This window comes from Pristis pectinata, chromosome 11 (assembly GCF_009764475.1).
Source record: "Pristis pectinata isolate sPriPec2 chromosome 11, sPriPec2.1.pri, whole genome shotgun sequence".
In the NCBI taxonomy this organism is placed as follows: domain Eukaryota; kingdom Metazoa; phylum Chordata; class Chondrichthyes; order Rhinopristiformes; family Pristidae; genus Pristis; species Pristis pectinata.
This window is the reverse complement of record NC_067415.1, coordinates 6,099,820-6,126,519: the sequence shown is the minus strand read 5'-3', so window position 1 is coordinate 6,126,519 and position 26,700 is coordinate 6,099,820. Positions and strand designations below refer to the sequence as shown.

The following is a 26,700-nucleotide window of genomic DNA, read 5'->3' as shown; positions in this document are numbered from 1 at the left end:
TTCAATCCTATTCTCCCTACAACCCTTAAACAATCAAGAATCTATCAATCTCTACCTTAAACACCCCCAATGACTTGGCCTCCACAGCCCTCTGTGGCAACAAATTCCACAGATTCACCACCGTCTGGCTGAAGAAATTCCTCCTTATTTCGGCCAGACATTCCTTTATTCAGTTGGAACCATTGTATTAAATGGGATGACCTTGAGTGATGCTTAAATATCGACTTTGACTTATTATACTAGATTTGTGTATTTGGTCCCCTGCTATTTGTAGTCTTTATCACAGAGTGCAACTTACTATGATTAATTACTTTAATAACCGTTAAATTTCTATTCTTCCATTGCAAGTTTCCTTTTCTGAATCAAGTTCTCCTTGGACTTCTTACCCCATGGTATTAATCCCTAGATATCCATTAATCCCTTCCATTCCTTGCTCTGGTACTCTATCAAGAACACAATGTTCCATGGTACACAGTTGGTCAGCACCCCACCCAACCCTCCTTCCAATCAGCCCACACGTCTCACCATGGTCAAGTAGGTATAATCTGTCGGCTTCCCCAGGCCGAGCTTCTTCTTCTGGTCAGGGCTCATCCCCGTCAACATGCAGTAGAAAATGTGGTAGTTCCTCTCCCCATCAGCCTGTGGAAGGGCAAAACAACATCAAAAGTCAACCAAATCTGGCAATCAACTGGCTCAATACTCACCTCACAACTGCTCCCTTCACAAGAACGGCAGGAGTTCAGGGTAGTGAGAAATTTTCTCCGCAAGAAACTGCAGAGAGTTGTGGACACAGCTCAGCACATCACGGAAAACAGCCTCCCCTCCATGGACTCTGTCCATACTTTTCACTGCCTCGGTAAAGCAGCCAGCATAATCAAAGACCCCTCCCACCCTGGACATTGGGCAGAAGATACAAAAGCCTGAAAGCGTGTACCACCAGGCTCAAGGACAGCTTCTATCCCGCTGTTATAAAACTATTGAACGGTCCCCTAGTACGATAAGATGGACTCGACCTCACAATCTACCTCGTTATGACCTTGCACCTTATTGTCTACCTGCACTTACTCTGTAGCTATTATACTTTATTCTGCATTCTATTATTGCTTTTCCCTTGTACTACCTCAATGCACTGCTGTAATGAATTGAACTGTATAAACAGTATGCAAGTTTTTCACTGTATCTCAGTACATGTCACAATAATAAACCAATTTAATGGCTCACCACCACCTTCAAGGGCAATCAAAGATGGGTAATAAATGCTGGTCTTGCCAGCAACACTAGAAACCTCTCACCCAAAAGAACTCAGCAAGCTGCATCGACCTTGCGGGATGGCAGCCCATTCCCCTTTGAAGGGAGGATCTCCACCAGTCGACCAAATTTGACCCAGGTTTGCTCTTGTACGTCCCAACACTGCAGCCCTGCACCTCTTCTCCCCTCCACCCACCACCCCTTGATCTGTACAGTTGAAACAAGCACAATCTATTCTTTCCATAGCTAGCAAACCTCAGGCAGATCACTATTGTCTAGGCTTGCTGAAGTGTAATGTGCAAACCCTTTCTAACCTCTGTTAGTAGCTGAGCACAATGCTATAATCATAGAATTTACCTTAACCAACTGGCAAATACTGGTTACGCCATGAACTTTATTTAGCCCCTAGTCCTGCCAATGATCATCAGATGGGTAACACCAGTCTTTTACTCCCCCCTGCAACTTTACAGAAGGGGAGGTGGCGTTGAACTTGTCGCAATTCTTCCACACCCAAGCTCACCTTCTCCCCAATAACCCATCTGATTCCTCACACACCATTACCTGCCGACAAACACGGGATTTCTCCAGTAGATATTGTTCTATCTTGGCTCCTTCGATGGCCCCTCGCTTGTTAAAATGGATGTCGATATATTTCCCAAAACGACTGGAATTATCATTCCTTATAGTTTTAGCATTCCCAAATGCTGTGGCAAAGGAAAAGTGCAGAGCGGTCAGATTGCGATACAATAATTTGGGCTAAACTGCAAGGGCAGATGTATGGGCAACAGTGGCACAACCAGTAAAGCCGCTGCCTCGCAGCACCAGAGACCCAGGTTCAATCCCAACCTCAGGTGCTATCTGTATGGAACTTGCACGTTATCTCTGTGACGGCGTGGGTTTCCCCTGAGTGCTCGGGTTTCCTCCCACATCCTAAAGATATGCAGGTTGGTAGATTAATTAGCTGCTGTGAATTGTATGGCAGATCTGGGGAGAATTGATGGCAAACCAAAAAGAATAGGTATTGGGGGGGGGGGGGGGAATAAAATTGGTGAATGGGATTGTTCTGTGAACCAGCATAGAATTGATGGGCTGATTGGCCTCATACCATGTCATGAGGAAATATGTATAGACAGATGCCCACAGATATAGGTCTCCTCCAAACTACAGAGTCTAAATCTGCATTCAAGTGATTATGGTGGTAGTGCAGTGCTCAAGTTACCGAGCTAGTTGGTCAGAGGTCTGAACTAACCATCTAGAATCCAGAGCTCAAGTAGAAGAGGGTGCAGAGGAGATTCACCAGAATGCTGTCTGGATCAGAGGGCTTTAGTTATAGGGAGAGATTGCATAGGCTGGGCTTGTTTTCCCTGGAGTGAAGGAGGCTGAGGGTTGACCTGATACAAGATTATGAGAGGCACAGATAGGATAGTCTTTTTGCCCACTGTAGGGGTATCAGAAACAAAAGTGCATGATTTTAAGGCGAGAGGAAGGAGTTTTAAAAGGGGATTGAGGGGGCCAGTTTTTTATTAAGACACGGAGAGTGGTTGGTATCTGGAATGCACTGCCGGGACGAGGAGGGGGAAATCAGATACGATCACCTCATTTAAGAGGCATTTAGACAGACACTTAACTAAGCAAGGCATAGAAGGATACAGTCCTAATGCAGGTAAGTGGGATTTGTGATGATAGGCAAAAAGGTCAGCATGGATGTGATGGGCCGAAGGGCCTGTTTCTGTGTTCTACAACTCTGACCATCACCCAAAAATCGGGAATATCAATTCAAATTAATAATCCTGAATTAAAAAATGACTTGCTAATGGTGACCACGAAACTGTTAGATTGTCGTAAAAAGCCTTGCGGTTCACTAATTTCCCAAGGGGCAGGAGATTTGCCATCTCTACCCAGTCTGCCCGATACGTGACTCCAATACACACCAACGTGGTCGTCACTTAAATGGTGTGTGCAAGCAGCTGGAGTTCTTCAACTCATTGGCTACATGGCCCTCACTTGGGTCCTTGGATCCATTTCTCTATAGTCATTTGTAAGCATGGGTTACTGAATAGCTCAACAGCCCATACCTACAAATTTGAGGGGCAAGTTTTTCTTTTAAATATACACACAGAGTGGTAGTAGGGGTTACCAGGGGTAGTAGTGGAAGCAGGCAGTTCGGTGAGTTTAAGAGACTTTTAGATAGACACATGAATATGAAGGGAATGGAGGGATGTGGATGATACACAGGAGGAGGACATTTAGTGTAAATTGGCATCAAGATCGGCACAACATCGTGGGCCGAATGGCCTGTCCAGTGCTGTAATGCTCTATATTCAGGGATGGACAATAAATGCTGGCCTTGCCACCAATACCCAGATCCTGAAAAACGAATTAAAGAACACAAATAGAGGTTCAAGAACATGTGGACCATTAAGGCAGTTACTTTGAGAGCAATCTCAAACTACAAATGTTATGTTTATTCTTGATTTATTCTTTCTATGCCCAGCTCTGAGTTGGTACCTCTGGCCCCTAATTTGCAGGATCTCAATATCAAGATTACACCAACACACCTTCTAGGATGGGATTTGCCTCAAGGACTTGCTGTTCAATCCATGAATGCTGACCACTGATTGCTGCCAGGAACTGTAGTATCAGCTTGGTGCTCTCAGTTTTTCCAGCACCAGACTCTCCACTAGAAATCCCAAAAAATGTTAAGTTAATCCACTACAGTCGCATTCAAACCTTTATCATTTAGCAAAGATTAGGAAGCCAATAACCAAAGTTTACATCATTTGCTAAGTTACTGGCAAATTGGTTTATTATTGTCACATGTACCGAGGTACAGTGAAAAACTGTTTTGCGTGCCGTCCATACAGATAATTTCATCACATCAGTGTATTGAGGTAGTACAAGCGAAAAGCAACAACAGAATGCAGAATAAATCAGAGAAAGTGCAGTGCAGGCAGATAATAAGATGCAAGGCCATGACGAGGTAGGTTGTGAGAGGTCAAAAGTCCACCTTAAACGTACAAGAAAGTACTAACATACAAGAAAGTACTAACAAAGTGTTTTCCCTTGTACTACCTCGACGTACTGATGTGATGAAATGATCTGCATGGAACAAAAGTTTTCCAACGTATCCCAGTACATGCGGCAATAACAAACCAATTTACCAAATGGGTAGTGAAGCCTCAATTGAGGAACATTAAACCCACCTTCCATGTTCCAGAATGTGGTCATTTATCTGCGTTCAGTGACAAAGTTCTGTACACTGGGCATGAGGGGACAAAGAGGGTGGAGGTTGTGGAAGTCTTAACCACAATCTTCCAAATATTTACACAGGATTTGGGGACACAGTGTCTGAAGACTGGAAAGCTGCAAATTTTGAAGTGCTTTGGGGAAGTGCAGGATAACAAGCCATTTCAACCCATGTTAACAGTTAAACAATACAATAATCCTATATCCAAAATAGTACAATAATCTCAGGATTTAGCCCATTTGTTTTAGGTTCGACAACAACCCCATCACGTGGCACTGTTCAAACACCTTCAACCAACATTAGTAAAGATTTTTTTTTGCATTAATTTAAATTTCTATCCTTGGAAATTGTCACCATATGAAAACACATACAGTGGCATGCAAATGTTTGGGCACCCCTGGTCAAAATTTCTGTTACTGTGAATAGCTAAGCGAGTAAAAGATGACCTGATTTCCAAGAGGCAAAAAGTTAAAGATGACACATTTCTTTAATCTTGCTTAAAATATTACTTTTTTTATTTCCATCTTTTACAGTTTTAAAAATAACAAAAAAGGAAAAAGGCCCGAAGCAAAAGTTTGGGCACCCTGCATGGTCAGTACTTAGTAACATACCCTTTGGCAAGTATCACAGCTTGTAAATGCTTTCTGTAGCCAGCTAAGAGTCTTACAATTCTTTTTTGGGGGATTTTCGACCATTCTTCCATGCAAAAGGCTTCTAGTTCTGAGAGATTCTTGGGCCGTCTTGCATGCACCGCTCTTTTGAGGTCTATCCACAGATTTTCAATGACGTTTAGGTCGGGGGACTGTGAGGGCCATGGCAAAACCTTCAGCTTGTGCCTCTTGAGGTAGTCCATTGTGGGTTTTGAGGTGTGTTTAGGATCGTTATCCTGTTGTAGAAACCATCCTCTTTTCATCTTCAGCTTTTTTTTTTTCTGGACTGTATGATGTTTGCTTCCAGAATTTGCTGGTGTTTAATTGAATTCATTCTTCCCTCTACCAGTGAAATGTTCCCCACTCCACTGGTTGCAACACAAGCCCAAAGCATGATCAATCCACCGCTGTGTTTAACAGTTGGAGAGGAGTTCTTTTCATGAAATTCTGCACCCTTTTTTCTCCAAACTTTCCTACATCCTCGCCACAAAATTCAGCGTCAGAAGTTTGCAAAGAAACATCTAAACAAGCCCGATGCAGTTTGGAAACAAGTCCTGTGGATTGATGAAGTTAAAACTTTTTGGCCGCTATGAGCAAAGGTAATGTTTGGAGAAAAAAGGGTGCAGAATTTCATGAAAAGAACACCTCTCCAACTGTTAAGCACGGGGGTGGATCGATCATGCTTTGGGCTTGTGTTGCAGCCAGTGGCACGGGGAACATTTCACTCTGGAAAGCAAACATCACACCGCCCGTAAAAAGCTGAAGATGAAAAGAGGATGGCTTCTACAACAGGATAATGATCCTAAACAGACCTCAAAATCCACAATGGACTACCTCAAGAGGCACAAGCTGAAGGTTTTGCCATGGTCCTCACAGTCCCCCAACCTAAACATCATCGAAAATCTGTGGATAGACCTCAAAAAAGCAGTGCATGCAAGACAGTCCAAGAATCTCACAGAATTAGAAGACTTTTACAAGAAAGAATGGGTGAAAATCCCACAAACAAGAATTGAAAGACTCTTAGCTGGCTACAGAAACTGTTTACAAGCTGTGATACTTGGCAAAGGGGGTGTTATTAAATACTGACCATGCAGGGTGCCCAAACTTTTGCTTTGGGCCCTTTTCCTTTTTTGTTATTTTGAAACTGTAAAAGATGGAAATAAAAAAAGCAATCTTCCTTAAAATATTAAAGAAATGTGTCATCTTTAACTTTATGCCTTTTGGAAATCAGGTCATCTTTTACTTGCTTAGCTATTCACAGTAACAGAAATTTTGACCAGGGGTGCCCAAACTTTTGCATGCCACTGTAGACAAGTGCAAATTGATTATGTTTTAAAAAAAACAGCAAGGATATGTCTAACTAGATGCAGTTTTTTTTGAAAACAAGTAATAGAGGGTCAATGAAGAAAACATGGTTGAAGTAGTATATGCAGAGCTCCAAAAAGATACCCTTCATATGGGTAGGTGGTTGGAGCATCAGAGTGGAGTTAAGATGCCATGGCAGAGTTATTAGGTTACAGAAAAGTAAATGGGGTGACTGGATTGCACTGGGACTTAAGGAGTCCATTTGGGCCCCCATCAAGTCATAAGAAAGTACGAGGAGGGAAGGCATCTCTGGTGTCCTTGCTAGTGTACTTACAGAGTATTTGGTGGCAAACAAATTACTGTTGTTTGTGGGCCTCTGATGTTCTTAATTAGTCACTGCATTTCCTACACTTCACTGGAAAGCATTTTGGGATGACTTTAAATGCATGCAAAAGGTGCTATAGAAATGCACGTTGCTTTAACAGAATACTTGCCTTCATTATCCAGGGCTTTGAATACGAGAGGCTATAGCATGAATTAACATTGATTGGTCCACTGCTCAAGTACCAGATGCAATTCTAGTTGCCATGTTAATAGGAAGGACGTGGTTGCACTAGAGAGAGTGCAGAGGAGAGGATTCACCAGGATTCTGCCTGGGATGGATTGTGTCAGTCAGGAGGAGACACTGGGTTTGTATTCATTGGAGTAGGAGGAGGTGGTGGGGGCATATGATAGAGACGTAAAAAAATTATAAGGGGCATAGATAGGGCAGGTAGTAGGAAACTTTCCTCCCCCACAACAGAGGAATGTAAAACCAGGTCATAAATTTAAGGGGCAGGAAATTTAGAGGGGAATCAGAGAAAGGATTTTTTCACCTCTAGGGTGGTCGTAATCTAAAACACACCGCAAGGAGATAGAAGAGGAAGGCACTCTCAACGTTTGAGTAGTATCTATATGAGTAGAACAGGGTAGAAAGAAGGAAGCTTATTCCCTCCATAGCAGAGGTGTCCAAAACTAGAGGGCTTAGGTTTAGGGTAAGTGATAAGAGGGGATCTGAGGAAGAATATTCCCCCCTCCCCCACCCCCGAGTCAAAGCGTGGTTGGAATCTGGAACGTGCTGCCCAAGGAGGTTGGAGGCCAGTACTCAAGCAACATTGGAGTATCTAGGTGAGCACTTGAATAGCCAAGGCATAGAAGGTTAAGGGATGGTAAATGGTATTAGTACGGATATGGTGGGCTGAAGGGCCTGTGTGATTCTTCAGCTCTAAGTCATCAAGTTTATTGTCACCTGCACAAGTAGTGAGGTACAGGTGCAATGAAAACCTTGCTTGCAGCAGCGTCACAGGCACGTAGGTACAGGCAACACAGAGAGCATAAATTAGTGAGAGCCAGAGAGAAGACGGTGCAAAAACAAGACACTTGTGCAAAAGCCAAAGACACAATCAGATAAAAGTCCATGGTAGTGCAAGAGGTGGTCCGTAGTGTTCCGTTGCTGAGGGTTAGGGTTGTGCAGGCCGACTCAAGAACCTGCTGATCAACTTGTGATGGATAACGTTGGTGTTAGAAGGACTTAAGTGAAAAGCATCACGAGGCCACAGACTCACCTTATAATACAGCACTGATCCTTGTTGTTACGCTGCATGTTGAAGTAGCAGTTATCGGCAATAGCGAAGATGTGAGGCGGCATCTCCCCGATCTTCCTGTTGGTGTAGTACCGAATTTGTTCGGCCGTGTAGATGGGTAGCAGCTGATAGGGATTAACCGCCACCAGGATCGAGCCGGTGTAGGTCTGAAACAGTCACGTCATGCCAATTATAAGCAGACCTCCGAACCCTGCACCTCTCACTCCTCCTGCACAGAGCTTCCCTGCACCCAAAACATTTCAGGCTGCAAACTCCAGATGTTACAACAGCAGGGAAGCTCGTACGTTCCTCTTAAACGGTACAGCCAGTAGAGCTGCCCTCACACAGCGCCAGAGACCTTGTTCGATCCTGAACTTGCGTGCTGTCTGCATGGAGTTTGCACCGGCACATAGATACAACCACAAAGAAGCGCGCCAGTGTCTCTACTTTCTTAGAAGCTTAAAGAGATTCGGCACGTCAAGGACTTTGACAAACTTCCACAGATGTACGATGGAGAGCAGTCTCACTGGCTGCATCACCGCCTGGTATGGAAACTCCAATGCACAGGAATGCAGGAGGCTACAGAGTGGTGGACTCAGCCAGTTCCATCACAGGTACATCTCTTTCCACTATCAAGGACATCTACAAGAGGTGATGTCTCAGGAAGGTGGCGTCCATCATCAGGGACCCCACCATCCAGGACATACCCTCTCCTCGATGCTGCCAGCAGGCAGGAGGTACAGGGGCCTGAAGACCCATACCTCGAGGTTCAACAACAGCTTCTTCCCCACTGCCGTCAGGTTCTTGAACCCAAATTCTACCTCGGACTACACTTCCCTTTACTTGCATTAATCTCGTTGTATTTATTTTCTTGTGCAAGTTATGTATAACTAACCGGCACAACCCTAATCACTACAGTTTAGCAACACTATGACCACTTTGCACTAAAATGGACTCTGTATACTTTTTTGTTCTAATTGTGTTCTTTGTAAAATTTGTGTATAATTTATGCTTAGTTTGTTTTTCTTGTGAATGCTGCCTATCTGATGCTGTGTGCCTGTGATGCTGCTGCAAGTATGTTTTTCATTGCACCTGTGCACACATGGGCTTGGCATATGACAATAAACTTGACTTTGACTCAGTATAACTTATGTTAATTTAAGTTTAACGTGTCTGTAATGTACTGCTGCTGCATCTGCAAAAAAGCTAGCTTTCATGGCATTTATGCCCTGGGTATGAATGCCCATGACAATGAACTTGAACCTTGACTGCATGGGTTCTTCCCCTCCCCCCCCCCCCCCCACCGGGTGCTCCGGATTCCTCCCACATCCCAAAGGCTTGTGGGTTGGTAGGTTAATTGGCCACTGTAAATTGTCTCTAGTGCATCAGTGAGTGTTAAAATCTTGGGGGAGTGGAAGAGAATGTAGGGAGGATAAAAGATTTAGGATTAGTGTTAAATAAATAGTTAATGATCAGTGTGGACTGGGTGGGCAGAGGGGCCCGTTTCCATCCTACAACTCAAGGCTCTGGTTGGTCTGCAGATTGGTTTCAGTTTTAATTTTCCATCTGAGCAGACCTTCACGTACTCCCATAAAAGCCATTCACTCCAATCAAAGACGCCTCAGCTTCCTCAATCACAACCTTAGGTGACAGAGCAGGCCCAAGCGACTGAGTGGCCTACTCCCGTTCCCAATTCATGTCCATACATTCCCTTTCCTCGAGGGAAGGAATCCAATCTGGCATCATCCATACACTTTTGCACAATTTTCAGTCGATTAATATCCTTTAACACACGGAGCATACAAACCCCACCCCTCCCAAAAACAGAAGGGCCATGGAGAAATGTTAAATGATCCTAATAATTTATTAAGTTTCTGCTTAAACTCTTCAAACCCCATCAGTATGGCAGGTGGAGAAATAGGATACCCATCACCGACTGAATCCAGCTACGTAGAACCATGAAGTGGTAACTTGGAGAATGCAAGTGGTTATACAATACATGGATGATAACTTAAAAAAGATACCCTTAATGAGTTCGGAAACCCAATACCAATGGTTAGCCATGCAGAGTGCAGCCTTTGAAAATGGACGTGTGAAGTTAATGGTGGAGAAGGCTATGACTCTAACCAGTGCTGGCTTCAGAATGTTAGGTGATGGATGGTCATGCATTGTACTTACCCTACTGCCACAGTTTGTCTGTTGGGGGGGGGAGAGCAGGCAATACATTAAAAAGCCAGGAGGAGGGGAAAATTATCGTTAAAAGACACAGTTTAAAAATAAGCATTCTTGCATTTCTGTAGCACCCTTCATTATTTCAGGGTGCCCAAAATTACATTGCTTCTCGCTGCCTCGGTAAAGCAGCCAGCGTAATCAAAGACCCCACCCACCCTGGACATTCTCTCTTCTCCCCCCTCCCATTGGGCAGTAGATATAAAAGCCTGAAAGCACGTACCACCAGGCTCAAGGACAGCTTCTATCCCGCTGTTATGAGACTATTGAACAGTTCCCTAGTACGATAAGATGGACTCTTGACCTCACAATCTACCTCATTATGACCTTGTACCTTATTGTCTACCTGCACTGCACTTTCTCTGTAGCTGTGACACTTTACTCTGCAGTCTGTTATTGTTTCACCCTGTACTACCTCAATGCACTGTGCAATGAATTGATCTGTGTGAACAGTATGCGAGATAAGTTTTTCACTGTACCTCGGTACAAGTGATAATAATAAACCAACTCCAATTATTGATGCACAGCCATTTGTGTAACAGAACGTACAGTGGTGTGGGGGCAAGTCACTGGACTTGCAGCTGCGATTCTAACCACCGACACAAATTCGAATCCCACTATTGCAGCTGGTGAACGTTTAAAAAAAATTCAAATAATTAAATATCTTAAATTTGAAAAAGATAGTAATGGTAATAATGAGACTACTGTGTAAAACTGCATCTGCAGCAAAGGATAAACCAGCCTCACTTACACAGTCTGGTCCTTTAGTGACTTCAGACCCACTAACTGCTTGGAGGCAATAAGGGATAGACGACAAATGCTGACATGGTCAGCAATGTCCATACCTCATGAAGTTCAGAAAGAAAAATATTAAAAATACAAGAGATCACTCACAGTAGGAAGCACTACAAGAGATCACATCTTGAATTTAAGCACCAATAAAACAGCACATTAAATGGAGATCAGCTTGTTTTCCAAACCCCAGCTTCTTACAACTACCCTCGTAGCCAAAGGCATTGAGACCAGGAGAATGGGAGGCCCATGAAGCCCAGAACTGCGAAATTCAGTCTGCATTTGAATCATTTTTGGAATCTAACTGTGTACATGCACACCAGTACATTAAGCAGCTTGGGAGATGCATTTTGAAAGCTGCAAGAACTGTGCAAAGTAAATGTAAACTCCCAAATTAATTTAAAACAACAAACACGTTGTAGAGATCCAAAAGTGCAAAACACAGCAAGTACTAGAACTCTGCAAGAAAACCGAAAAATGCTGGAAATACTCAGCAGGTCAGGCAGCATCTGTGAAGATAAAAAGTTCATGTTTCACCATAATGACTTTTGTTGTTGAGTTTAGAGATAGGAAGCAGTTGAAACATTTTCTTTTAGACACATTCAGAGGGGTTTACTGTATTCATACAATTTATATCTAGACACAACAGAGATGGATTTGGAGAATTTTAGCCATGAACATAAATTGGCTGGGCCACCATTATTTTCTTTGAAACTGACTTGGGAACAATTAAAACAACAGGAGTCCTGGTGAAGGGAATAGTTTTATTACCTCCCTTTGAAGCATCTGAGAATCAGAATAATCCACCTGTTAAACACTTAATAAGTTGAAAGAAAATAATTGGCTCGGTGCCAGAAACTTAAAAAGGATAACATTCTTTAGGCGGTAGAAGGGGAGGGGGATTTTAATGATGCTCAGATAAATCTGGACCAAAGTGGAATGATTGGAGGTAGGTTAGAAGGTAGAGAAAAAGTTGTCTCACTCGGAGGTTGGTGGGGTCTGGAACTCCATCTGTAAAGAGGTGGGTGTAGGAGGGAACTTTCTCCATATTTAAACTATTTGAGAATGGTCACTTGAGCATAGAGCTGGGAAAATGGGATGAGGCCGGAGAGTTTTTCTACAGTTGGCCTGACCACTTCTCATGACACGAAATATCCATGACAATACAAACACAAGAAATAGAAGGCCATTCATTCCCTTGTCTTCCCTCTGCTATTCAAACAGATCCCAACTGATCTTTTACCTCAGCTCCACTTTTCTGCAATAATTATTTCCCTCAATATCCAAATGTACTATTGATCCTGGTCTTGAATGCATTTAGTAACTGACCTTCTAGGATCGAGAATTCCCAAAAGACTGACCACCCTGAGTGAAGAAGTTTCTTTTCATTCCTGAATAACTGATCTTTACTTTGTGACCGTGACCCCAGCTTCCAGACACCTGAGCCAGTGAGGTGTGCGGGGGTGGGCGGGTGAGAAAACAAAATCACCCTTGAATTTACTCTGTCAAACCGCAAGGAGCAGTTTGGAGACAAGAGACGCTGGAATCTGGAGCGAAAAAAAAACTGCTGGAGGAACTCAGCGGGCCAGGCAGCATCTGTGGAGGGAAATGGACAGTCGACGTTTTGGGTCGAGACCCTTCATCTGGAAGGGGAGGGGTGGGGCAAGAACTCGCAAGAAATAGGTGGAACTAGGTGAGGAGGGGTGAGAGGCGGAGGGGAGAGTGGAGATAGTGACAGAGGCTGGGAGGTGATAGGTGGAGGTGACAGGGCTGCAGATGGTGAAATCTGATGGGAAAGAAAGATGGAGTACGGGTGGGCAGATGGGGTGGATGGAGAAGGGATAAGAAACAGGGTGGTGGGTGTAGGAGGGATTGGGTCAAACAGGAGGGGAGAGGAAAAGGGACAGAGTGGGAGTAGGTTACCTGAAAATGGATAAAATCAGTGTTCATGCCGTCAGGCTGTAGACTACTCAGGGAATACAAGATGCAGTTCCTCGAGCTTGCATTTGCCCCAAAGAATTCTGTACGTTTCATAGAACAGTACAGCACAGTACGGGCCTTTTGGCATGTGATATCGTACGGAACGATATGAACACCTCCTCCATGATCAATCTAACCCTTCCCTCCTGCACAGCCCGTAACCCTCCATTTTTTCTTACTTCCCTGTGCCTATCCAAGAGCCTTTTACAGGGCCCTATTGTATCAGCCTCCACCACCACCCCTGGCAGTGTGATCCAGACACCCACCACTCTGTTAAGAACCTACCCCTGACATCTCCCCTGAACATTCCTCCTCAGACCTTAAATGGATGTCCTCTGGTATTGGCCGTTGCCGCCCTGGGGAAAAGGTGCTGGCTGTCCACTTTATCTATGCCCCTCATAATCTCGTACAGCTCTATCAAATTACCTCTCATCCTGTGTCGCTCCAAAGAGAAAAGCCCTAGCTCGCTCAACCTTTCCTCATAGGACATGCTCTCCAATCCAGACAGCATCCTGGTAAATCTCCTCTGCACCCTCTAAAGCTTCCATATCCTTCCTATAATGAGGCAACCAGAACTGAACACAATACTCAAGTGTGGTCTGACCAGAGTTTTGTAGAGCTGTTTCAAAGGATACCACCTCCCATTTCAAATGATATCACCTCTTGTTGTAAACACTGGACAACGTCAGCCCTGTTTGCTTAATCTTGTCTTATTGGAGACCCCTTTGCCCCCTGCAATACCAGGAACCAACCCAGTAAATCTTTGTTGTAAATACACTTGGAAAAGAGGAATTATCATTGAGTGGGGGGAGGGAAAATGTCAGACCTGAACAATATCCCAGACTTAGCAGGGTCCGGTACAATTCTTGCCCATGTACTTATCCAGAGATCAACAGTATTAAGGGAATATTAAGGGACATGTGGTAACTGCAGTCGAGGTAAAACATCAGTTACAATCTTATTGAAGGACTGAGTGGACGCAGAAGGTTGGATGGTCCAGTTTATGAGTGACCCGACTTCATGGAAATCTGACTTAATGCAAATTCTCCCATACATTTTTTTTTAAAGCAATTAAAAATAATATTTGTTATTCGTTAATGACTAGATCAGTACATATTTCCATTATGTATGGGTCGTGTTAGGGTGAATATCCAGTGAAATTATAGCAAGTGTATGTACAGTAATTTGACATGGGGAGCTACAGAAAGCAAACATTATCAACTTAGATCTCAGGAACCGAACGCAAGTCTGACTATACCTGACTCTTCTTGTAATCAAGGCAAACATTGCATTTCCCTTCCCAATTCTCTACTGGGCCCACATGTCAACTTATTAAATTAGTCAGCACAGAATCTAACCATCAGCATAAACTTCTAAAAAGGTCTCTCAATCGGAAGAAGGTTCAATCACTGAGCTGTCGGCCAGAGAAGTATTAAAGCAGCCCACCAGCTCTTGAGATAAGATTGGTCACCTCACCATAGGAGAGAAACACACACAGTGCTCCTGCATTTCAAATCAGGAGCATGAAAATATATTTCTTTTTAAAAAAGCAGATGCTGAAAACCCGAGATAAAAACAAAAAATGGTGGAAACACCCAGCAGGTCAGGCAGCATCTGTGGAAAGAGAAAGAGTTAACGTGTCATGTCAAAGACCAGCTGAGTGTTTCCAGCATTTGTTTGTATTTTAGAAGCAGGAGCACTGCATTCTCTCTTCTCCCCCCTCCCGTCGGGCAGAAGATACAAAAGCCTGAAAGCACATACCACCAGGCTCAAGGACAGCTTCTATCCTGCTGTTATAAGATTATTGAACAGTCCCCTAGTATGATAAGGTGAACTCTTGACCTCACAATTTACCTCATTATGGCCTTGCACCTTATTGTCTGCCTGCACTGCACTTTCTCTGTAACTGTAACACTTTATTCTGCATTCTGTTATCATTTTCCCTTGTACTACCTCAATGCACTGTTGTAAAGAGTTGATCTGTATGAATGGTATGCAAGACAAGTTTTTTCACTGTATCTCCGTACACGTGGGTTGAGGGGGAAAGATATATCAGCCAGGATTGAATGGCGGAGAAGACTCGATGGGCCAAATGGCCTAAATCTGCTCCCATGTCTTATGTGACAATAATAAACCAATTTCTCAAGTACATCAGCCACAGACTCCACCCATAATGGATGATACTCACATAAATTAAGCGGTCTCTGTAACGGATGAGTAGGTTACGCAGAATTCCCGCTTCATTCAAGTCTCCCAGTCGGATCATGTCTTCCACTCCATGGATGGATGTTGGATGCATGGGCTTAATATTGGTGGCATTCTGAGGGGAGATCCAGTGCTCCTGGAGAGGTGGGTGAAGGAACAAAAACTATACACATTCCTAAAATGGAACCCTCTTGTAATAAAAAGCAAAAAACTGTCTAACACTACAGCTTCCAATAAAGCACAGAACTCTGTGCAGGCAAGGAACATTGGGGTTGTTGTCCTTAGAGAAAAGAAAGTTGAGAGGGGATTTAACAGCAGGTCTCTGACACCTCCTTTCGCAGTGTCTGTATGAGTTTTGTGTAATGTCCCGATGCAGGGTCTCGACCTGAAACGTTGACAATTCCTCCCCCACCGATGCTGCTCAACCCACTGAGTTTCTCCAGCACGTTGTTTGTCACTCCAGATTCCAACACCTACAATCTCATCTCTGGATTTTGCACGTTCTCAGTGTAACTGTATGGGTTTCCTCCCTACCACATCCCAAAGATGTGTTTAATCATCCCCGGTGCACAGGCAAGTGCTACAATCTGTGGGGAGTCAATGAGATTGTGAGGAGAATAAACAGAGGAATTTTTGTAGAATTAGTCTAAATGGGTGGTTGATGGCCAGTGAGGTGTTGATGGGCCGAAGGGCCCATTTCTCTGCTAGACATCTCTATGACTCTGTGACATTGGGAGTCGGCAGGACAATCAGAGGAAAGGTGCTTCCATTAGCAGATCATTCAAGAACTTAAAAGACAATTGGATAGAAAAGGTTTGGGCCAAATGCAGGCAAAAGGGACTACATTAGATGAGTATCTTGGTTGGCATGGACAAGTTGGGCCAAAGGGCCTGTTTCTGTGCTGTATCACTATATGACCTTTATAACTGTAGATTTAAAGTGATGGGTACAATGCAGTATAGTCAGAAAGGTAAACTCACACCCAAAGTGTAGTTAGGATCTGGATCTCACCATCTGTCAGGGTGGAGGCAAAGCCCTGCACCCCTTAGAACAAGACAGACGTACTTCCTCATGGAACCCTGGCCCAGCTCAGTTTTTAAGGTCATCTCTGGGCCTGTACTCCACAGAGTTCAGAAAAATGGCAGGGGGGGGGTGGTGAAATCTCATCAAAACCTATTGGATATTGAAAGGCCTGGATAGAGTGGACGTGGAGAGGATGTTTCCATCAGTAGGAGAGAGTCTAGGATCTGAGGGCACAGCCTCAGAATATAGGGACATCCCTTTACAGCTTAGATAAGGTGTAATTGCTTCAGCCAGAGGGTGGTGAATCCGTGGAATTTGTTGCCACAGACGGCTGTGGAGGCCAAGTCATTGGGTGTATTTAAGACAGAGAATGATAGGTTTTTGATTGGTGAGGGGTTCTGGGTTACAGGGAGAAGGTGGGAAAATGGGTCGAGTAAAAGAGAAAAAAAAATTAGCCATGATTGAATGGGGGAGTAGACTCGATGGGCCAAATGGCTTAATTTTGCTCCCAATGGTCTTGTCCCAGACAGCCCCCAATACAAGTTGATAGTTGTCCACTCCAGTTGGCCATCTTGAAGCACCTCAGATAGTTGATATTAAAATATTCCCAAATCAATTGCAAATTTGCCTCCAGTCACCATTTCTCCCTCCCCCACCCCACAGAAAGACAAAACACGATATAGTTTCTCCGATTTGTTTTCTAAAGGAGGACGGGAGATAGAAGAATACTTACATCCCCTTCATCATCCACAACCTGAATCTGTCCGGAGTCACACAACTTCACCACTGCTCCAATAGGAACTTCAAACTCACGGCCGGTCTTTAGATCCAGCCAGACGTAATCCCCCTGAGGATACACAGGGATCAGAGTCAGAAGGCATCTCCCAAAGACTGGCCAACTAAATACCGCAGATGCTGGAAATCTGAAACAAACACAGATCATGCTGGAAACACTCAGCAGGTCAGGCAGCATCTGAGGGGAGGAGAAACAGAGTTAACATTTCAGGTCAACGACCCATCATCAGACCCGAGAGAAATGAAACATCAAGCTGCAGGGAAAAGCAGGTGGGACAAGAGAACAAATAGGAAAGAGGCAATGAGAGACTAAAGGGTGGTGGTGCTGGCTGAGTTAGATTTATACAGCAGGGAAACAGGCCCTTCGGCCCAACTCATCCATGCTGACCAAGTTCCCAACGTGAGATAGTACCATTTGCCTGCATTTGACCCATATCCCTCTAAACTTTCCTACCCATGTACCTGTCCAAGTGTCTTGTAAACATTGTAACTGTACCCACCTCAACCACTTCCTCTGGCAGCTCATTCCATATACCTGCCACCCTTTGTGTGAGAAACATGCGCCAAGGTCCCCTTCAGATCTTTCCCCTCTCACCTGAAATCAATGCCCTATGGTTTTGGACTCCCCTGCCTCAGGAAAAGGGCTGTGATCATCTACCTTGCTCATGATCTTATAAACCTCTACAAGGTCATGCCTCAGTCTCCTACACTCCTGGGAGGGGGGAGCAGGGGAGCCCCAACCTATCAAGCCTCTCTTTATAAATGCAAACCCTCCAGTTCCAGCAACATCCTTGTGAATCTTTTCTGCACCCTTTCCAGCTCAAGGACATCCTTCCTGGGTGACCGGAACTGCCGAGAGGGAAGTAAAAGGCAAGTGAAGAAAAAGTGTCCAGGGGAGACAGTGAAAGAACTCAGTAATGCCAGGAGATACTTGCACCTCCTCCGGTTCTGACGGAAGGTTATTGACCTGATAATGTTAACACTGCTTCCCCCTCCACAGATGCTGCCTGACCCGCCGAGTTTTCTGGTTTCATTCCAAGACGTGGTCCGATATACATAGAAAAGAAAGCACAGGAACAGGCCCTTCGGACCACGATGTTATGCCAAACTAATGACACCTAATTAAACTAATCCCTTTTGCCTGCACATGATCTCCTGCGTATTCATGTGTCTAAGAGCCTCAAACATCTCTTCCGTCCACAATGTCTGCACTGAACGTGATGCTGAATTCAACTAAATCCCTTCGTTCTGTACATCGTCCGTACAACTCCATTCCCCGCTTATTTGTGTCTATCTAACAGCCTCTTAATGTCACTGCAGTGTCTGCTTCCACCACCAACCCTGGCAAAACATTCCAAGCACCCACCAATGAGTGTAAAAAAAAAACTTGCCCCGCACATCTCCTTTGAACTTTGCCCCTCTCACCTTAAATGCATGCCCTCTGGTATTACACATTTCAAATCTGGGAAAAGATACCGGCTGTCTGCCCTATCTACATTTCTCATAATTTTATAGACTCCTATCAAGTCTCCCCTCAGTCTCCAATGAGAAAACAACCCCAGCTTGTCCAACCTCTTCTTATAGCTCATGCCCTCGAATACAGGCAAACCTCCAAACCCTCTCCATAGCCTCCACAAACTTCCTCTAATGGGGGAAACCAGAATTGAATGCAATAATCCAGGTATAGAATTTTAAGTATAAATCTCATGTTAAAGGAAACTCTACACACCCCGGGTAGTGTTACCCGATACAGCTGAGGAAGATACAAAACAGAACACTGTAGAGTAGAAACAGTCGTAATTAAATTAATTGTCTTCAGTTTCAAAACAGTGGAGGGTGAAATCAATCCTCTGCTACTTGTACCAGACATACAATGAGTAAGTTATGTGAAATGAACTCTTCGTCTGATATTCGCTTCTATTTAGTCCAATTTTTCAAACAATGTCTACACCAACCCTTAAGCTTATGACAAATACGAACAAGTAGTTAAACAGAGTGCAGTAGGACATGTAAGATAATCTTTTCTCATGTGTAGGGTTCCCTCTCATACGATTAAGGTTTATGCTTTTAAAAAAAAAGAATGACTTGCGAATTTGTAGACAAAAGTTGTTCATTGTGGGGACATTCTGGCTAAGTGCCAGATGTGGCTGTTGATAGCAGATCCAACAATTTTAGGTAACCCTCACCTCAGGTGTCTGCCCCCCTCCCTTCCAATCCACCGCTAGCCCCAAATATTTGTCGCTTTCCCCATATCTTCCTCAAGTCCCCCATCACCCATTTTTGTCCCCCCCTTCCCAGTACCATTAACCTACTACCCACATATTTCACCCCTCCCCACTCATCTGGCTCTGGATCAGTCTGTCCTTCACCTTTCCCCTAATGGTTCCCATTATCACCTCCTTTGAATCCAGCACTGGGAGCCCCATGTGTTTCTGCAGGGGGGGGGGTGTGGTGATGGGTGGGGGGTGGGGGGTGCGGGGAGGAGAGAATTGGGAATGTGGGGAAAATAGATTACAGGGAAAGTTAGTGGGAGAATAGGATTGTTGCATAAACCAGTTTCGGCTCGATGAGCTGAAATGGCCTCATACTATGTCGCAAGAAAATACATCATCTAATAGAAGCAGTAATCCGGGGTGGCACGGTAGCAATAGCAGTTAGCATAACACTATTACAGCACCAGCGATCAGGGTTCAATTCCCGCCGCTGTCTGTAAGGAGTTTGTATGGTCTCCCCGTGCCTGCATGGGTTTCCTCCGGGTGCTCTGGTTTCCTCCCACATTCTAAAGACCTACGGGTTAGTAGGTTAACATGGGTGTAATTGGGCAGCGCGGGCTCGTTGGGCCGGAAGGGCCTGTTACCGTGCTGTATAAATGAAGTTGTTTTTTTTTTAAAATGTGAGATTAAAATTTTCCATCTTGGAACCTTGCAGCCTAACGGCATGAACATTGAATTCTCCCATTTTAAGTAACCCCCCACCCCCCTTCCCCACAACCCCCCCCCCACCACACTTCTTCTCTTCTTCCCTTTCCCGGCCTCTTTTTCTACTTTTAAATTTCCTCTCTCTTCTTACCTTTGACCCATCCCCTGGTGGATCTGCTCTCCCCTCCTCCCCCACACCTGCCCATCACCATCTCTTACCTGCATCTACCTATCACCACCCTGTGCCCACCTCACCTCCCTTCTTTTGCCCACCTCTTACTTCGCTGCTTTTCCCTCCTATATATTGGGCTTCCCCTTCTCCCATCTTCAGTCCTGAAGAAGGGTCCTGGCCCAAAACGTTGACCGCCTGCTTTTCTCCACGGATGCTGCCTGGCCTGTTGAGTTCCTCCAGCGTCATTGTGTTTTTCATTTTTTTAAAATTGTCCCTCAAAATAGAAATCTCAAGGAACCTTCCAAAGTTTTGAAATATTACCCCTCCTCTTCCTTCTCCACCTGCCCAAGTGGATAGGAAGAGGATTAGGTCTAAATACAGGATACCACCCCAAAGTATAGTCCAGGGGTCGTCAGGGGATATTAAAGCCCTGTCAAGAGAGATTAAGCAGGAGCCCAATTTAACACCAGATGTGATTGCAGCAGTGATAGGTGACATTTCCTTGATCACCCAAGGCAGCTTCTGTTCACAGTCTGGCCCACCAAGCTCCCACAACTTCCTAACCCGTACGTCTTTAGAATGTGAGAGGAAACCCATGCAGACATGGAGAATGTACAAACTCCTCACGGACAGCGGCCGGAATTGAACCGGGTCACTGGCGCTGTAATAGCGTTACGCTAACCGCTACACTACCGTGCCTGCCAATCTACAATGGCTGATTAACCTTCCAACTAGCAAGTCTTTGGGATGTGCGAGGAAACCCACACAGTCACGGGGAGAGCATGCAAACTTCACACAGGCAGCAGCTGAGGTTAGATTTGAACCTGGGTCTCAAAGGCTGCAGATGAGTTGTCCTATTTCCAGTCTAGCAGCTGGAAAGGGTAAACCAGGGGCAGGAGGCTACAGCCAGGGGTCATCTTTTTTAGTTTTACACAGAGAGTGGTGGGTGTATGGAACGCACTGCCGGCAGAGGTTGTGGGGGCAGATACACTCGGGACATTTAAGAGACTCTTAGACAGACACATGAATGATAGAAAAATAGGGGGAGGGAGGGGTTAGATAGACCTTAGAGCAGGATAAAGTGTCGGCACAACATTGTGAGCCAAAGGGCCTGTGCTGTGCTGTAATATTCTATGTTCTATGAGATGAGCTGGGCAAGTTTTTTTAAATTTAAAATACACAGAGTGGTAGGTGCCTGGAACAGGCTGCCAGGGGTGATGGTTGAAGCAGATACAATGAGGGTGTTTAAGAGGCAGTTAGACAGATGCATGAATATTCATGGCTGGAGGGATATGGATCACATAGAGGAAAGAGATTTAGTTTAATTCTACATCACGTACAGCACAGACATTGTGGGCCGAAGGGCCAGTTCCTGTGCTGGACCGTTCTGTGTTCTAAACTTACAATCCTTCTCATGCTCTTGTAACACTACACAAGGGAGCAATGAGAAACAAGACAAATCTTTCAAACACAACAGACATTAGTGGTGAATTCTCATCCCCAAGGACACCACGGACATGCTTACCGGAAGCAAGGCGTGCTGGTATTTGAACACTTGGTTGACGTTACGTAGTAGTGCCCATTTCCCCTCATCTTTCTGGTACACGTCACCATCCACCCCTCTGCATGCGTACATTTTCAGAAAGACTCCTTTTCAACCTCTGGTTGATCCAAACTGCAGTCCCAACACTTAGTCAATGCACAAGAGACCTTCTACAACACACGACTGTTTCATGGTGACCCCAGCATCAACAGCAGCTGAAAGTAGGTGCCACACACCAGCAACCTTCAGCCTAAGGAATCTTATTCCAGAAATGGACAATTGGCTGCTGGAACCTCAAGAAACTCATTCCCAAATGGGACATAAGAGAAATGGAACCCGATTTCGCTTTACACAATTCCTGGTTTAAATCCAGGAAACTCATCTTTGTCCTTCAAAAGTCTCAAGTCCTGGAGCATTTAACGCTGTCGAGCCAAACTCCAAAGTGACCCACATTTCTCCCCGTCACTTCTTCTTTGCACGATATCTTCTTCCGGTTATCCTTGGGTTTGGGGAGAAATCGAAGGTTTGTTGAATAAATACCAAACCCGTCAGGTGACTGAAGCAGCTTGGTGACTTATAAACTAAACTCCATCAACTTGCAACAGGCATTCATTAATCCACTGAACAATACCACACAGCAAACACTCATGCGTTAATGTAAGAACCCAATTGTAAGTGACCCTTGAAACAACTCTTGCCATCTGGAGTAGGAGCCGAAGGAAGATGAGCGAGGCATTAAAATACAAGGGATTGATCCTTACCTAATGATAAGAGGTTTGTGAATCATTTATGGTGTCTGGTATTTGGTGCTTCTCTTAATCCGAGAAAGAATTTCAGAGCAGCTGGTCATGGAAATGGCAAAGGACAACTTTCTCTTTGATTGGACCTTTGAGCAATGGCTATGGTCCAACGATTAATACTGCAAGTATGATTGAAAGGCTCCGTTGGCAATAGAGTTCAATTCATAGAATTTACTCCCCAGCATTAAGCTTTTAGATATTTTAAACACTAGATATTTTAACATTGGGGAAAATCAAGAATTAGAGGGCATGGGTTTAAGGCGAGAGGGGAAGAGATTTAATAGGGGCCTGAGGGGCAACTTTTTCCACCCAGAGGGTGGTCAATGTATGGAAAGAGCTGCCAGAGGAAGTGGTTGAGCCAGGGACATTAACAACATTTAAAAGACACTTGGACAGGTACATGCATAGGAAAGGTCTAGAGGAATATGGGCCAAAAGGGACTAGCTTGGATGTGCATCTTGGATGGCACAGACTAGTTGGGCCAAAGGACCTGTTTCCATGCTGTATGACTATGCCTCATTCACAGAGCAGTACACCACAACCCACTTTAATTGAATGCAAAGAAGAGAGACCAAATAGACTGACATGTTTCTTTCCAAGAGGGATGGAGATTTGGAATTCTCTACTGAGAATTCAGTTATCACATAGTCACAACAGAGATCAATAGAACTTGTACAAAAAAAACACACAACAGTATAAGGCGTTAAGTTAGAAGATCAGCCATGACACTAGCAAATGGTACAACAGGCTAAAGAAGACATGTGTTCTATACTTGGGCCACTGAAGGAGAAGAGTTGAGGAAAATCAAGTCCTTGGTGTTCTGATCCCTGCCCCCCTATATGTCTACATGTTTCTGAGTCCTGGACTACCTACAGCAGCTCAAAAGCAAGGGAAAAAAATGCCATCAACGTGGACCTCCAAATTTCACTGAAAGAAAGGGTGAACCAACATCATTGTCCTCATCCAGGCCAACACCCAGTCCAGGCTCCAGGTCAAACCTGGCACTGAATTAGTGGGCACATGAATTAGCAGGCACATGAATTAGCAGGAACACAAGAAGTTGCAGAGTAGTGGACTCGGCCCAATACGTCATGGGCACCTCCCTCCCCACCATAAGTATCTACAGGAGGCACTGCCTCAAGGTGGCAACATCCATCATCATAGATAGCCACCATCTGGGCTGTGCCATCTTCTCACAGCTACCATTGGGCAGGAGGTACAGAAGCCTGAAGTCCCACACCACCAGGTTCAAGAACAGCTACTTCCCTTCAATCATTCAGTTCTTGAACCAACCTGCATAACCTCCATCACTACCTCAGTATAGCCATGCTATGACCACTTTGCACGACAAGTGAATTGTTTTTGTTCCAATTGTGCTCTTCCTTGTAAAGTTTGCGCACAATGTTTAATTTCAATTTTTCTTGTGACTCTTGTGTTGTGTATCTGACGCTATGTGCCTGTGATGTTGCTGCAAGTAAGCTTATCATTGCACCTGTGCACACATGTACTCATGCATATGACAATAAACTCGACTTTGACATTCCATAGCACAAGTGCTAGTATATTGCAGGTCACAGTCAGTAAATGTGGGACTGCTGGGATTGTAAGAGTGTCCCAGCAGAGCAGGAGGGGACATACCAGCAGCTCAGTATAGCACTCCTGACATTCCTGGCTCCCTGCTATCACAGAGTATGCTCCACCTGGTTAATTATTGAATTCTTTTGTTTACATTTCATCTCTGCTGTAGAGTCCCCAGCTCTCTTACAACAGGAGAGCTCGATGTTCATATTGAATTACCCTCAGTCTTTGCCAGCACATTAATATTTTATAGTATGTGGGAATAAGATAATATTTTAAGCACAGTGTATATTCTAATCTTCCTATTCCCAAAGGAAATTAATTGCATCTCTATAGCACCTTTCAGTATATCCCTAAGTGCTCCATAGCTTGATGAAACCACTTTGAAGTCTTGCCAATGTTACAGCAGAGAGAAAAACAGTTCCTTTTTAAAATAAAGTGCTACTTGCCCTTTAGAAGGTACTCTCATTAACCTCGTGTTGAATCAGAGACAATATTGATTGATTGGACATGGGGGAACAACTTAAGTTGTTTTCTCTGGAGCAGCAGACAGGGAGACTGACAGAGGTTTATAAAATTATGAGTGGCATAGATAGGGTAGACAGTACCTTTTCCCCCAGTTTGAAATGTCTAATACTAGAGGGCATACCTTTAAGTCGAGAGTGGGAAAATTCAAAGGAGATTTTGTTTTTGAAAGCACAGGTGGTGGGTGTCTGGGGTGGTGGTGGAGGCATTTAAGAGGCTCTTAGATAAGCACATGAATGTACAGAGAATAAAGGGATTAGTTTAATTAGTATTGGTTTATTATTGTCACTTGTACCGAGGTACAGTGAAAAGCTTGTCTTACAAACCGATCATACAGGTCAATTCATTACACAGTGCAGTTACGTTGAGTTAGTACAGAGTGCATTGATGTAGTACAGGTAAAAACAATAACAGTAGAGTAAACTGTCACAGTTACAGAGAAAGTGCAGGTAGACAATAAGGTGCAAGGTCATAACAAGGTAGATAGTGACGTCAGAGTCCATCTCATTGTATAAGGGAACCATTTAATAGTCTTATCACATTGGGGTAGAAGCTGTCCTTAAGTCTGGTGGTATGTGCCTTCAGGCTCCTGTATTTTCTACTCGATGGAAGAGGAGAGAAGAGAGAATGTCCCGGGTGGGTGGGGTCTTTCATTATGCTGGCTGCTTCACTAAGACAGCGAGGGGTAAAGCCAGAGTCCAAGGAAGGGAGGCTGGTGTCCGTGATGCACTGGGCTGTGTCCACAACTCTCTGCAGCTTCTTGCAGTCTTGGGCAGAGCAGTTGCCGTACCAAGCTGTGATACATCCAGATAGGATGCTTTCTATGGTGCATTGGTAAAAGTTGGTGAGAGTCAAAGGGGATAAACCAAACTTCTTTAGCCTCCTGAGGAAGTAGAGGTGCTGGTGAGCTTTCTCAGCCATGGCATCTATGTGATTTGACCAGGACAGACTGTTGATGTTCACTCCCAGGAACTTGAAGCTCTCAACCCTCTCGACCTCAGCGCCATTGATGTAGACAGGTGCATGTACACCACCCCCTTTCCTGAAGTCAATGACCAGCTCTTTTGTTTTATTGACATTGAGGGAAAGGTTGTTGTCATGACACCATTCCACTAAGCTCTCTATCTCCTTCCTGTACTCTGACTCATCGCTGTTTAAGATACAGCCTACAACGGTGGTATCATCTGCAAACTTGTAGATGGAGTTAGAGCAGAATCTGGCCACACAGTCATAGTGTATAGGGAGTAGAGGGCTGAGGACGCAGCCTTGTGGGGCACCAGTGTTGAGAATAATCATGCCAGAGGTATTGCTGCCTATCTTCACTGGTTGCGGTCTATTTATCAGAAAGTCAAGGATCCAGTTACAGATGTACGGATGTTGGAGAGGGTTCAGAGAAGATTTATGGGGATGATTCCTGGAATGAAAGGGCTTACATATGATGAGCGTTTGTCAGCTCTTGGACTGTACTCACTGGAGTACAGAAGAATGAGAGGGAACCTCAGAAACATTTCAAATGTTGAAAGGACTGGACAGAGTAGATGTGACTAAGCTGTTTCCCTTGGTGGGTGAGTCCAGGACTAGAAGGCAGTCTTAGAATTAAAGGGTACTGGTTTAAAACAGAAATGAGGAGAAATTTCTTTAGCCAGAGGGTCGTGGATCTATGGAATTTGTTGCCACATACAATGTGGAGGCCTGATCATTGGAGGTGTTTAAGGAGGAGATTGACAGGTATCTATTTAGTCAGGGTATCAAGGGATATGGGGAAAAGGCCAGGAATTGGGGCTAGATAGGAATAGTTTTAGTTTAGCTCATGGAGCAGACTCAATGGGCTGAATGGCCTACTTCTGCTCCTTTGTCTTGTGTTCTCTATGTTTTGATGAATGGCTTTCAATAAAATAGCAAGAGAATAAAGCTCAGAACAGAAGCAACATGTCAAGGACAGCCCATATTACCTTAAAAAAAAAGCTGCTTCCACAAACACCATCAAATGGAAATTAAAACCATCAATTGAAGTGTTTATGTGACTCACTGATAGCCACCTCACTAATGACACAGCTGTAGACTCACA

General features: G+C 44.4%; 1 protein-coding gene across 1 annotated transcript in view; it reads right to left on the bottom strand.

Annotated features, from left to right (window-relative positions):
- The window catches only part of LOC127575730 (unconventional myosin-VIIa-like), a 111,646-nt gene that overhangs the window by 35,957 nt on the left and 48,989 nt on the right, over positions 1-26,700 (bottom strand). The window contains 6 exon segments of the mRNA XM_052025727.1: positions 526-639; positions 1,810-1,952; positions 3,807-3,928; positions 8,055-8,239; positions 15,262-15,414; positions 17,035-17,148. Of these exon segments, the coding sequence (XP_051881687.1) occupies positions 526-639; positions 1,810-1,952; positions 3,807-3,928; positions 8,055-8,239; positions 15,262-15,414; positions 17,035-17,148 (831 nt within the window).